General features: G+C 34.7%; 1 protein-coding gene and 1 long non-coding RNA gene across 2 annotated transcripts; both read left to right on the forward strand.

Moving 5' to 3' along the window:
- Positions 1-5,432: 5,432 nt before the first annotated feature.
- Positions 5,433-6,178, forward strand: LOC123322766. The gene is made up of 2 exons (XM_044910780.1): positions 5,433-5,690; positions 5,764-6,178. Exons 1-2 carry the CDS (start codon positions 5,496-5,498, stop codon positions 5,920-5,922), a joined length of 354 nt encoding a protein of 117 aa, XP_044766715.1. The 5' UTR covers positions 5,433-5,495; the 3' UTR covers positions 5,923-6,178.
- A 365-nt stretch (positions 6,179-6,543) lies between these two features.
- Positions 6,544-7,162, forward strand: LOC123322753. The gene is made up of 3 exons (XR_006539216.1): positions 6,544-6,671; positions 6,810-6,906; positions 6,958-7,162. It is a non-coding gene; the product is annotated as an uncharacterized LOC123322753 (long non-coding RNA).
- Positions 7,163-14,181: the final 7,019 nt, after the last annotated feature.

A 14,181-nucleotide genomic window follows, 5' to 3' on the forward strand; every position in this document is an offset into this window, starting at 1 on the left:
ACGAATGCTGTTTACTGTTATGTTTGCAAACTATTTTCAAAAACCACAAAACTGGCAACTGGTTTCAGTGACTTGAGAAATATGTTTAAAATGAACATATATCTGCAATATGTTCATTCAGAAGACGATGCATGCATGACTATTGGACGCATTGACACAGAATTCATGAAACAGTTAGATGCAGAGAAAAATTATTGGCGTGAAATTCTAAAAAAGATTGTCGATACTGTGAGACTATTTTCTTCTTTGGGAATCGCTATTCGAGCCACAGGGAAGGAGAAAAATCTAATAGGAAGGGAATTTTTTGTCCTGCATTGAATAGGTACTTATCTGAATTTGGTTCAACAGCCTATTACATAGGTATATACCTTGTGCCAGCCACTCTCTCAATTTAGTGGGGAACTCAGCAGCCGAATCATGTCGAGGTGCCATACATTATTTCTGTTTCGTTTAGAATTTATGTGTTTATTTCTCTGCCTCAACAAGACAATGGAATATTTTGCAAAACAGCTTGACTGACAAAGCTAAACATATCAAGAGAATTTGCGATACTAGATGTTCATCAAGAGCTGATGCAGTTTGCGCCTTAGTTGATAGCTACAGAAATATTAGAGAGGTCCTTTTGCAATTGAGTGTAATAAGTGATCACGGAAAACCTATGGCCAAAATAGAAGCGATATTTTATTTCATTAAAATTAAATAAAAAAATATTCCATTCATTTTGTTATGGTCTTTTTTATGAATTTTTCAATTTTGTTCAGTAGTTTTATGTTTTTTTTCCTGTAGAATAAAACAGTTGCATTAGTTTCTATATCTTCTCTATATTATCATTCATTCAAATATATTTATTTATTTTTCTCATTAATTTTATCCCGACCCTTTATTTTTGTTCTAATTGAAATAAAGATATAAGTAAAAAGTAGCTTAACTCACTTCATAGACAATTGGAAAAAAGCCTTCGGCCAACTTAGTTTTAAGAGTTGTGATCTTTGAATTTTTGGTATTGTATCTCTTAAACAGAGCCGATTCGAAAAAAATGGCAAAGGAAAAAAGTAGTCGTCAAGAATCTACTGTTGAAATATTTGTACGTGTCGAAGACTCACCCTGTATAGTTCGAGATATGAACTTGAATATTGTGTTGTGTTCTTTCATTTATGGATAATTTTTAATATCTATTGACATAGAATTCATATTTTCACCCTGTAAAACACATGTGAGAGCTGTAAATCGAAGATTTACTCTATAGGCCTCTAGAGAAAAACAATTTCATGATACTGAAATACATTTTCCATCGAAACCCAGAGGAGATAAATCAAAATGAGTTTTGTTTTGACAGGTCTTCATCGTGACTTGTTATTCTCCCTGAACAAATTTGTCATTGCATTTGATTATTGTTCTGGCGTGATATATCAGGTCGATGGTAAATTGTTCATGTGTGAAAATAACAAACCCTTTTCGAATAACGTATGAACTGATCTGCCCCTAGGCTATACCGATATTAAATTTGCCGCATATTACATTTTTCGATTTGGTATGAAACTGAAATTCCTCGAACTGCTATTTGAACAAGCAAATTCCGTATGGTTGATCACTTTTGAATTCAACCAATACTGACATTCTACACTGCGCAAAAAAATTAACGCACATTATGGAAATCTCAAATTTATTCTACAACTGAAGGTGTTCTCAATGATAATTATTTTTATCAGAATTATGCATGCATATGTTATCCACTTTAAACGGTTTTCTTCAATACAGATGTTTTTTCCCAGCAGGAATAAAAAACGATGATATTATCAGATTTTGAATGTATTGGCTCCATTCTAAAATCAGTTGTTCTCGATCAATTCTAGTGATCAATAGTTTTTCTTTCGTTTGATTTTTCTACACTCGATCGCTATGCAACGCGAAACAAGCAATTTGACCCAAGAGGAATGTGCCAAGAGGTAGTTTTGCGAGAAGAAGGGTGGACATGCACAAGAATTGCAGAAAAGTTTGGAGTTTCCCATACAAGTGTGTCCAGAATGCTGCAGCGATTCAGGGAGACAGGTATGAATGTCCGAAGACCAGGACAGGGTAGACCACGGGTAACAACTGCCATTCAAGAACGTTACTTGAGAGTTTCTTCGTTGAGACAACGGTTTGCAACCGCTCGCCTCCTTCAAATTCATTTCGAGCAAACTCATGAGGTGCAAATTAGCACTCAGACAATAAGAAATCGCCTCAGAGAATATGATTTAAGGCCTCGTATCGCGGCAAGAGGCCCAGCTCTTACCCCAGCCCATCGAAGGGCGCGTTTGGACTTTGCGAGAGAGCATATCCATTGGGAAGAGGCCGATTGGGAAAGAGTTCTCTTCACAGATGAGTCTAGATTCTGCCTCTACCATTGTGATCGACGTTCCCTTGTATACAGACGTCCACATAAAAGATATGCTCAGTGCAATTTCCTGAATACTACTGGTTTCGGGGGAGGATCGATTATGGTATGGGGTGGAATATCTTTGACTGCTCGCACAGACCTAGTGGTCGTTGATAATGGAGCTATGAATGTTGATAAGTATATAAGGAACATTTTTGAAGAGCATGTAGTGCCATTTGCCCCATACATTGTTGAAAATTTCATTTTTATGGACGAAAATGCCAGACCCCATCGTGCGCGCATCGTTCAGGAGTACCTTGAAGAGGTTGAAGTCTCTCGAATGGAATGGCCAGCAAGAAGTCCAGATCTCAATCCGATTGAGCAGGTTTGGGACAACCTCAATAGAAGGCTTGAGAAGTTCAGAAGATCATCCAGCTACTCTTAATGACTTAGGAATCCAACTCGGAGAAATCTGGGAAGGATTAGATCAGAACATTTTAAGATCACTCATTTTGAGTATGAACCGTCGTTGCCGAGCTGTAATTAACGCAAGGGGTGGAAATACCAAGTATTAAATCACTTATCAGCATTTCAGCATTTTGCAAATTGTTCATTTCTCTTCTTTCACATAAGATTTGGTGAAATCCTGAATTTTTCTTCCATTTAATGTGTCTTGTTTCGTTCAAAACCTTCCCGAGAGATCATAAAAAATAAGTTATAAAGTCAATAATGTAGAGTTAACTTCCATTAAAATTGAGATTTTCAGAATGTGCGTTAATTTTTTTGCGCAGTGTATATTTTGATACATGTATAGGTGTACATGAAAAATGCGACTATAAATAAGCTTTTTGCCAAAATGATAATTCAAAGGAAAGTATTTAAGATTTAGTGAAAAAAAGATTGATTACAAAAGTGGAAAATTGTAGAGCAAAAGACACGATACGTTGGATCTTGGCGTTTGAATATTTGAAAGATAAACCAGAAATAATTGTAATCCTGCTTGGATTTGGATTGGAGCAACTTAATTTCATTAAGTAGCCCACGGTCGAGATTCTGCCAATTTCACTTTCATCTCTTGACCAGCAAATCCATCCTGAATTTCACGCATTGTAGAAAATACACGACTTGATTGATTTCCCCAGGAATTAACTAGTGGATTGGAGAGCCAGCTTCCTAATGCCACCCTAAATCCCAGTCATCCCGTGATAGAAAAGGAAGATTCCTTCTGGGTTTATTTGCTTGGACTAAGACAAGTAGCGTCAATTTATTTAATCACAAAATAACGTGATGAAATATAGATATGCAGTTTTATGCGTTATTTGAGATACAAAAAGCAAAATTATAAATATGGAAACTATACTGTATTCACATTTATTTTAGCAGTCGGTTGGCCATGAAATAATTTTCTCAAGTTTTTGTAACTAGAACGGAGTAAGGTTGGCACTCATGAGATGTCGTTAATGTCATAACGCCGTTGCCACAACTAATATCAATTTTCATTACGAAAATGCCGAAAGTGTTCGAAAGAGAGAGAAGACAGGGTTTCAGGAAGTGCTATTTAGAATTAAGTTCCGCTCATTCAAATAGTTATAGCCTGACATTCTAAGATCCACAATACGTCAGACGGTAGCGAACATATTCAATGTAAGAGAATTTATATAATGTTTCATCTGAATCTAAACGACTTATATTTCAGCTGAATATTTCCTCAATCAGAAAGATTGTGAATGAAGAGGATGACAAAAAATTTCCTTCTATTGGAAGACCCGAAAAAGTGGTGGCATTTGAGAATTTTATGTTTAGGTGAATTGACGCGAAACGTTACTACAGGATTTTCGATGAATGTCATCGTAGAATAAGTTTCCGAAAATTTATTTTTCTATTTTTCATTCGACTTGTCCCATACATTGTAAATGTCTTAAGGTACCAATAAATACCTAATTATTATTATTATATCAATGTATTAAGATGAACAGCCACAAATACTAGCCAGTTGTCCTATTAATTTTTTATTCATGTGAAATTTTTTTTCAAAGGTCAAGTTCATCTTGGCTTGAAACTTCCTTCAATTCCTTTTACTTCCATTGATGCAAGATGATTTTTGTTGAAGAATTCAACATTTTTGTGATTATCCGTTAATTCCTTCGAGAGATGCCCATTCCCAACCACTGCAACATATGCATTTCATCTTCGGGTTAAAATTTTTGAGATCTACAACTGATGTAACGTATTCAAACTTTAGCCAAAGAAGATAACGAACATTACCTCTCCTCAAGCTAGTGCATATTATGATATTATACTGATCTCTTGTATTTTCCATGTAAATAACTCGATTTGGTATGCCTTCAATCAGTTTGTATAAACTTCAGTTATGTTCGTCACATATTTTCCGAAGAGATTTGACATTGTGATAAAAACGTAATAACAGAAACTTTTACGTAGAACGGGCAACATAGCGTTGATTTAAAACCCAAAAATGTTTTGACAAGCGTCATAACCCCACATTTTCGTACTATACAGAGTGAAATGTGTCAAATTTCCATGGCCAACCGACTGCTAAAATAAATGTGAATGCAGTATACTTATGGAAACTCAACATCCTTAACAACCTCCTCAAAAACTGCATAACATTTTTCACGAATTTTCAATGCCGTCAATGGCTTTGTATGTAAATAAGCGTTCTACTGAGCAGGTTTTGGGATCATTTGAATGATTGACATAAGTTCATCTGTTATCTAGATTTCGGGTGAATTTTTCCATGTATTTGTATACACAATCAGTGCGATTCTGTTTGCGTATTGCTATGAATCTTGCTATTTTAGTCATATTGCTATCTGCCTAATTTATAACAATATGGTTATGTTATTACGAATTCTGTTCCGAGCGTTATTGCAATGTTGGTTGTGAATTTTGTTATAACAATATTGCTACTAGGGTCTTCAAGAATCGACGATTTAAGATCGGACAACACTGTATTTTATGACTCTTTAGTGACAAGACAAATGTGACGAAGAAGAAGAAAATATCAGATAGTTCTGTCAAAATAACCTTCCTAAACATACATGTTTATGATAAATATAAATACCTTCAGCCTTATTATTGTTAAAAAAAACTTCAAGTTCATAAATAAATTAAAATGTTGAGGAACCGTAAGACCACAAAAAATCAGATGGAAGTTATTATAATCTTCCTAGAAAATGACAGATTGATGGTAACCGGAAAAACACATCCATTGCACATGGAAGAAATAAAAAATAAATGGACAGAACTTACAGGTCTTCCGAACGGTATAGAGAACGGAGCTAGAAAGCACCAAAAACAATGGAAATCAGTAAGTAATCTGCTTTGCAGTGGACTTCATGAAATTGATATGTTTATTTTGACAATTCCATTTTTCTTTATAGTTCTTGTACGAATGGAAATCAAAAACTAAGAAAAAAGCTCGCGTCCTCAGGGCAAATATATTGAAAACTGGTGGTGGAGGGTATAGTTGTACCAAATTGACTCAGCTGGAAAATCGAGTAATGTCCATTTTTGGCTGGGTTCTGGGTTCATGTTATTGAGTGCCCCGATGCTCCTGAAGAAGTTGGCCCAGATGGAAAGAACAATAACAATGGAGGATAAGGAAATAACAATGAAACACAAGATGAACACAATGAAGCAAAAGAAAATAATAGGGGAACACAAGATTTACCCACAAATACCGAAATTCTGATGCATTAAAAGCAGTCCCTTCCACCTATTAATTTAATTCTAAAATGTTATCTATGTAATAGAAAAACAGTATTATGTATTTTTATATTTATCCTGTTAATTGAAATTAAAATAAATGTTCAGTGATACCTTAAATTAATCTCCTCAGCCACCTATTTCCAATGTTTTCAAACTCCTGGAAGAAATAATAATGAAATAAATAGTTTCCTGCCATATTTCCTAACTATCGTCGATCAGAATACAGAATATTTCGGATCTTGCTATGATAGCAATATCTTTATCTTAGCAATATTGTTATGAGCAAACAGAATCGCACTGATTATATTTCAGGAAATAAAAGGTCTTTTTCCAGTTATATATATATATTTTTTTTTCAACCATTCTGGGTAGGCGCATAATTATGCCGGATCACGAGGACCAAAGCATTTCTCAGCTGCTGGTTAGAAATCTTCTGACTATTCTTGTAGTCCACAGAATGACTTCCTTCTGGGCTACATCGATAAGACTTTCGTCAAGTCCAAGCCGCTTGGTGTGTTGGATCAGATGCATCTCAACAAGACCATTGGTTGTGATGACCAATGGAAGGATCAGAGTGGAGGTAAGTTGGTGAATTTGTTTCAGTTCAAACGCCAAGTCATGATATTTCACTATTTTTTCAATATAGGCTTTCTCAGCGTTGTCATCCGTTGGAACCGTGATGTCAATTATTATCGCTGTTTTTTCTTTTTTGTCAAAGATAACTATGTCTGGTCGGTTGTGTGAAATTGGCCTATCAGTAATCAGTGGATGATCCCAGTATAGCTTCAGGTTTGCATTCTCTAGTAGTGTTTGTGGTGAGTATTCATAAACTTTTTTATGTTGTTTCAATAACCCATGTTTTATAGCAAGTGCCTGGTGGTAAACTTTTGCCATGGCATTGTGGCGATCCGTGTATTCTCTGGGAGCGAGGGTCGAACAGGATGAAGTAATGTGTTGGATTGTTTCCACGGATTGTGAGCATTTGCGACATAGATCTGTTGGTAAGTTTTTTCGTGCTATGTTTTTCAGGTAGGCTCTCGTAGGTATCACTTGGTCCTGGATGGCTGCCAGTCTTCCTTCCTCTCCAACATTCGAGACCATAGTATAATAAGGTAGTTATAGGGCAACATTCCTTACTTTACTGATCAATTTCAGTAAAAACAACAATTACTCCACAAGACAAGTGATAATCCTGTAGATTCGATAGTAACGTCATCAATGGAATAGGCTTATCATTATCAGCTTCACCACTGCTGTATCCAGAGACAACCTTGTCTCTGGCTGTATCATTCAGGAAGTTGCCTCTATTCAAAGGAACGGAGTCAACATGTTTATGTGAGATTGAATACATAATTCTGGTTGCTGAAAATGGTACGAATGCCTCTCCCTTCGTTCGTATGAAGCTGACGTAGTGAAATGTTTGCCTGCGTATGACATCAAAAGATTATTCCATGAAACTCGAATAGACTTTTCCTACTCGTATAGGAAGATTCGACTCTGGGAAATACAACAAGTTGAGAGATGATTAGAAATGTTTCGTTATCAGAATCAAAAATTCATATTTTGAAATAAGTATATACCTAGATATAGATTTCTAATTATTAGGTTTGAAATATCCGATTAGGATTTTTCAGTGAAATATTTCATATCGTTTGAGACCCTTTTTGGTTGAAAATTTGGTCGATATGATAACTCTCTCGTTTGTACGAACAAGCATGCAAAAATATCCTAAGATTATATGAAAAGTTGACATTACTACACCAGAATAATGATCAAAATAGTAATTTTTTGCTGAAATATTTATAATGAGTGTAAATGAATATAGTTGCGAAGAAGTTCAAGAATTAGGTATTCCTGTTTGAATAATTTACTTTTGGCAGGAAATTACAGTTACTATTTGTTGGAAATGATTCAAGCTATCAATAAATTATATGAGAAAACAACACTATTTTCTTAGGAGGAATCGTTCTTCAATTTTTTATCATTTTACTCCCTGTATATTATACTAAAAAGTTCATTTTCACTTGAGTCTGATATTGCCTTTCGAACCTTCAATTCTATTTGCATAAATTGAAAATGCTACCACTCGTCTCTGCCAAATCATAATTCTCTTGCGAACTCCAAATCAAATAATGATTCTAATTTACTATATTGAAGATGGATGAAGAGGATTACAAATTTTTTCACTTTCCTGTTTCGTTCACTTCTCGAATCGAAAATTTATATGTATTACGAAGGGATTTCAGCCCCTTTTCACTCGCATTTTCACTTCTCCCTGTTTAAAATCAAGTGTCTGACAGCAAGAGGATGTTTTCAATTTCCAGAAAAAAAACAGGGAATGATAAAATTCCTACCACACAGGTTTTCGGTTATTTCAGGAGTTATTTACCCTTCTTGTGCACTCTAGCTCAAGTCTGAAGACTACAAACTTGAGTGATTTTCGTACATGATTTTACATGTACAGGGTGGGCAAAATTCGTTGTCTACTGAAAGGATCTCAAGAACTATAGCAGCTATAAGAAAACGGATGACACATTTCCGAGCATATATTCGAAGAAACAAAGAATGGTGAAAACCACAGCCTCCTACGATACTTCGTTTTTGAGTTTGACAATTTCGTAAAGTTCTCGTAACTTTTTTGTTTTTGAAGTTACAAATCTGAAACTTGAAAAGTGCCTGAAGAAGGTCTATAGGCACTTTTTTATGTAGAATCCACTGATGAGCTCAGAATATTTTTTCAGTTCGAATCATTAGGTGAACTTTCATTTTTTTAAATGCAAACTTTTATTGAATTTGTTATTTTTGAATTGGAAAAAAATCTTTTGTCAGAAGATTCTACGTATGAAAGTGTCTCCGAAGGTTCAAGTTTCAGATCTGTAACTTCAAAGACAAAGAAGTCATGAAAACTTTTCGGAATCGTCAAAATCTCAATTTTTATTTATAAATCGAAATTTAAAAATAATGGGCCGATTTTGTTTTCAAATTTCGATTAGTCATGAAAAAAGAGCTCGAGAATGTTTCATCCGTTTTCTTCTAGCTGCTATAGTTCTCGAGATCCCCTCAGTAGACAACGAATTTTTAACACCCTGTATAGTGTCAATGAAATGAAAAATCTCTACTGAATATTTAACTCGGTGGAAGGGAAAATTATTACATGATAATCCAATCTTATTTTTTCCCTGGAATATGGCTTGAACGTACTGAAACGAAAGAAGTATTCAACGAATGCATGACAGTGCTCAATAATTCTTCACAATTTCCGTTTTATTGATGATGATGTGAGTTTATTTCAACCGATAATGTTGTGAAATATTTTTCTCTATTGAAAACTGTCATTGGATTAATTCGAATACCCAGAATTTTCAGTGAACTAATCCTCACGAATCGATTCATTTGAATAATTTCGATATTCGTGCAGTCAGATGAAATTCACGATCCACAATGTGCTTTGACATAAAAACCGTATGAATTTTGGAGTGGAGTAAATATCACAGCAAACAAAGGCGATTCCAGTGGGGGGAAGCATGAGAATTTGAGGGAAATATTTTTTTTTAATATTTACTTCTAGAAGAGGTTGCTCTTTCAGAATATGTATCACATTTCCATCTACAGTTACTCTTATTGTGAGATAAACGACTCTAACGTTGTCTATCGAAAAATTTCCAAAAAGATGGAATCACTTAAATAATCGTCAAGACCGAACAGCTGCATCAAGCTCAATAAAATTTTCAGATTTTCAACTAGAAGAGTTACTCTTCCAGAATATGTATCACAGTATCACATTTCCATCTACGGGTGGTTTTATTGAGAGAAAAATTACTCTAACGGTGACTATCGAAAAATTTCCAAGAAGATGGAATCACTTAAATGATCGTCAAGACCGAACAGCTGCATCAAGCTCAATAAAATTTTCAGATTTTCAACTAGAAGAGTTACTCTTCCAGAATATGTATCACATTTCCATCTACGGGTGGTTTTATTGAGAGAAAAATTACTCTAACGGTGACTATCGAAAAATTTCCAAAAAGATGGAATCACTTAAGTAATCGTCAAGACCAAACGGCTGCATCGAGCTCTATGAATTCTTCTGATTTTCAACTAGAACATAAATCATGTAGTAACACCATAACTTTGAATAATATCCGTCCTTTTTCGAACTTTGTGAATTACAAATGAGTGTTTCTGAATTACAAATTATTCACAATTACGGTTTTCTGAAAGGACCATTTCAAAAATTAAATTGACTGATCTAGATTAAAATTATTGATAGTTTCTGAAATAAACTTGGCAAATCTGAATTACAATTGATCATTTCTGAATGAAATCTGTAAATGGTGTAGACTTGAATGATCTAAAATACTATATCTGCTTGAGTGAATCTCTTTCGAAAAGAGGAATTCCTAGATTCAAATTTTCTCTATTGTTCAGTTAGCCTAGTTGCACACACACCGATTTTGGACGGCCCGGAATAAAATCGGCCGATATTTTATCGGTAGCAGTTGCTAGCACACTCACCGGATTTTTACCGGCCAAACGATCAGCCAAACGAATTCGACTGAAATGCTCGGTAAAAAACATTGAACTCAAGAAAGAACTTCTTGAGTTCAATGGTAAACAATCGGTGCTTGTACAAACGTGTACTTAGTCACATACGCCACTACATTACGGTATTGCCGGTATTGGACGGTTTCTCACCGGCATTTTACCGTCACCGATCAGTGGTCGGCGTATGTGCAAGGTCCCGTTCCCACACGTGGTTCACTATTGGAATTTGGACGACCGATTTAAAATCGGCCGTCCAAAATCGGTGTGTGTGCAACTAGGCTTAGAGTAGGATGTAAGTTTTAAAATTACAGTGTAATTTGATGTTTGTCAGAGAGATCTGCATCTAAATTTTGATCCGTTGTCACAAGTTTTTATATTGGAATTCTGTTACCTATAACTGAATTAGTGTATCAATAATTTCTGTTCCTGTTTTTCTGTAATGAAGCAAATATTTTCCTAATCTCGAGAATTTATCGGCTATTCGGAGAGAATGAGTTCGACCAAATCTCGTAATACCACAATAAATGGTGAAGATTTTGATTTTATGACACATGAATGGTAACTGAATTGGAGTTCTCTCGAAGATTTTTCAAACATTGTATTTTGCAAATTTTGTACGGGTGATTTTGGGTAAAACGGTTGATTTACTTCTGTTGAAATGAAGGACTGGCCTTTGAAAACAACCTTTTATTGCCTTTAATGTGCAAGAAAGAAGGAAGACTGGCAGAAGGAAGCACGATTAAATCTACAGGTATTGGTTGTGTGGGAGAAAACTGAACCGGCGTATTCGCCATTTTGTAGTAGGATTATCAAGATATATTTTGTTTTCTTATATCCTATATCTTTTATTTGAAAACTAATCTCGAAAACCTTCTTGTATACCTACACATAGGTTTCCGTCGATGAATGCCTAATTTATCTATTCTTTTGATACAAAACATTACAATTTTTAACAGCATTTAATTATAACATGTGTATGAAATACAGTTTTAGCAGAGATTAGCGTAAACGGGGTACCATACAATTTGGTGTATGATGCAGGAGCTGTAGGGAGAAACCCCAGTAAAAAAACTTTCTCCCCGTGAGTGTAGTGGATTGTAAGAAATGAAATTGTTTACAAAATAAGCTGAAATAGTTTATATTGAAGGGGCTTTTGAAACACCCTCCAAAAAAAGAAATTTCACGTTTGTATTAAAGTAGTCCAATCCTTGTATTGAATATTTGTGGTGGATTTAGTTTCGATTTCTGAAATTACTGTGCAGTCTATATTGTTATGCCCAAGATAGTGCCGAATCCGCTCGGTTTTTGACCTAACTGTCAATGATAGCGTATAAAAAAGTAGGGGAGAGTTGGACAAAACAGGATAGTTCAGTAAAACGGTATATCGGGCAATATTCGAAAATAAGCAGTGCCATTTGACGACTGGTGTATAACTCGCTGTGGATAAGGTATCCTCATATATAGCAGTTCATTATTCAAATGAATTGTAAATCTGTAACGTGTGACAAGCTGCAATTCGTGAAGGTAGTGTTATACTATTTAGTTTTAGCGGTAGTTAATGGAGAATTTTTCAATTTAAATAACGAAAATAAATAACAATGAGTGTTTCATATGAAAATTTGAATAATTGACTATATATCGTGATATTTTCAGAAATAAAAAAAAAAAAATTCTCGTGAAAATCCTGAATAATATTTTGGACGACGCGGTCGGGCAAAATGGGATACATTGCAGTCGGGTAAAACTGGATACTATCCCGTTTTGCCCAACCAAGAGACCTATTGGTTTCAACAAAAATTTTGAATTTAATTGTTCAACAAGTCTAAAGAAGGATGGGAAAATATGCGAGAGAAACGAATCGGCAGTAATAAACAAGAATAAAGAGAAGGTAAAAAAATATAATATTTAACAAAAAGTCGACAAAAGAGAAGAGAGGAAGAAACAAAAATTGTATAATAGTAGTTCAGAAGACGAAGAGGAACCCGATGTAACCTGCATTTATTGTTCAGAATTGAACTCTAAATCAAAGACTGCTGACGGTTGGTTAATGTGCAGGACTATCGTATTTGGTCTTACGAAGCTTGTGCCGGGGTTGAGAATGATAATGATGTTGATCCGTCCTCGTGCGATTTTTGTCGTTGCTGAAGTCTTGATTTGTTTTTTGTTATGAGTATGAGTTTCCTAAGGTGTTCTGTTTTCAATTTCAATAGCAATATTTGACTCTCATAATCATTTTCATTTTCATTCATACATCATCCCATTTTACCCGACTATGAGGGCAAAACAGGATACTTTACCTTTCATTACAAATATTACTTTTTCTACATAATCATCAAACAATGAAGGAATGCTCGATATTCAATGTTTAGAGGAGATACCAGAAAAGTTATTGTGCAGAAGTAGCAGTTATCAATAGCTTGTTTAGGGAATTATGGGTTATATAACGTTAGCTATCCCGTTTTATGCAACTCTCCCCTATAATATTTCCATATCTCCATATAGCTGCACCACCCGCTGATTCCTTATCCACTGTATTGTTTTCATTCTTCTGGTAAATTACAAGAATATAGTCTGTTACCAACAAAAGTGCTAGTATTGAAGTTGTCGATGAAGAGTCTGCGGAGTTTCGGATCAGTTGTTTGCCATCAGTATGTAGATGTATAGTTCGATAATATGATCGTGTTGTATAAAAGCTTTGTGTTTCATAGGTACTTATTTGATATCCATATCGGCAGTTTTATTTTGATATTCGGGATACCTATTGGCTTAATTGGTTTATTTGGGTACTGAATATCTTCCATTAGTCGTTTGTTCATATATATTCAGCCTCTGGTGTACCACATGGTTCCTATCTCGGTCTCTCGATGTTCATTATGTATTATTATTGTTGATATTTATATTGACCGGTGTTAGGCATTGGAATTAATTTCGATCATTGACTAATATTCGCAATTCGAAATAACTTGAAATTTTTTTGAATTCATTACATTATTCATGTTCTGCATTTTCAGATAATTCAAAATTTCAACCTGCAGAAAACATAAAGCAGCAGTTAACTCGAATGAATATGTAATATGAGTAAATTATATCTAATATATAAAATTATCGTGTCATAGTTTTCGTTACCATACTCCTCCGAAACGGCTTGACCGATTTTGATGAAATTTTTTGTGCTTATCCGGTGTCTATGAGAATCGGCCAACATCTATTTTTCATCCCCCTAAATGTAAGGGGTAGTCCACCCCTAAATTTTTTTTTGTATTTTTTAGACAAAATTTTTAATTTCTATTTTTTTATGATACAACATACAAAAATACATACAATCCTCAATTTTCACCCTTCTACGATCAACCCCTACTTTTTAAAAGCCATTTTAGTAATTTAATCATTAGGAAATTATTTATATGGCAAAACAACGTTTGCCGGGTCAGCTATCTATGAGAATCGGCCAACATTTATTTTTCATCCCCCTAAATGTTAGGGGTAGTCCACCCCTAAATTTTTTTTTATTTTTTAGACAAAATTTTTAATTTCTATTTTTTTAT

The sequence above is a fragment of the Coccinella septempunctata genome, chromosome 1 (assembly GCF_907165205.1).
Source record: "Coccinella septempunctata chromosome 1, icCocSept1.1, whole genome shotgun sequence".
NCBI classification, from domain to species: Eukaryota; Metazoa; Arthropoda; class Insecta; order Coleoptera; family Coccinellidae; genus Coccinella; species Coccinella septempunctata.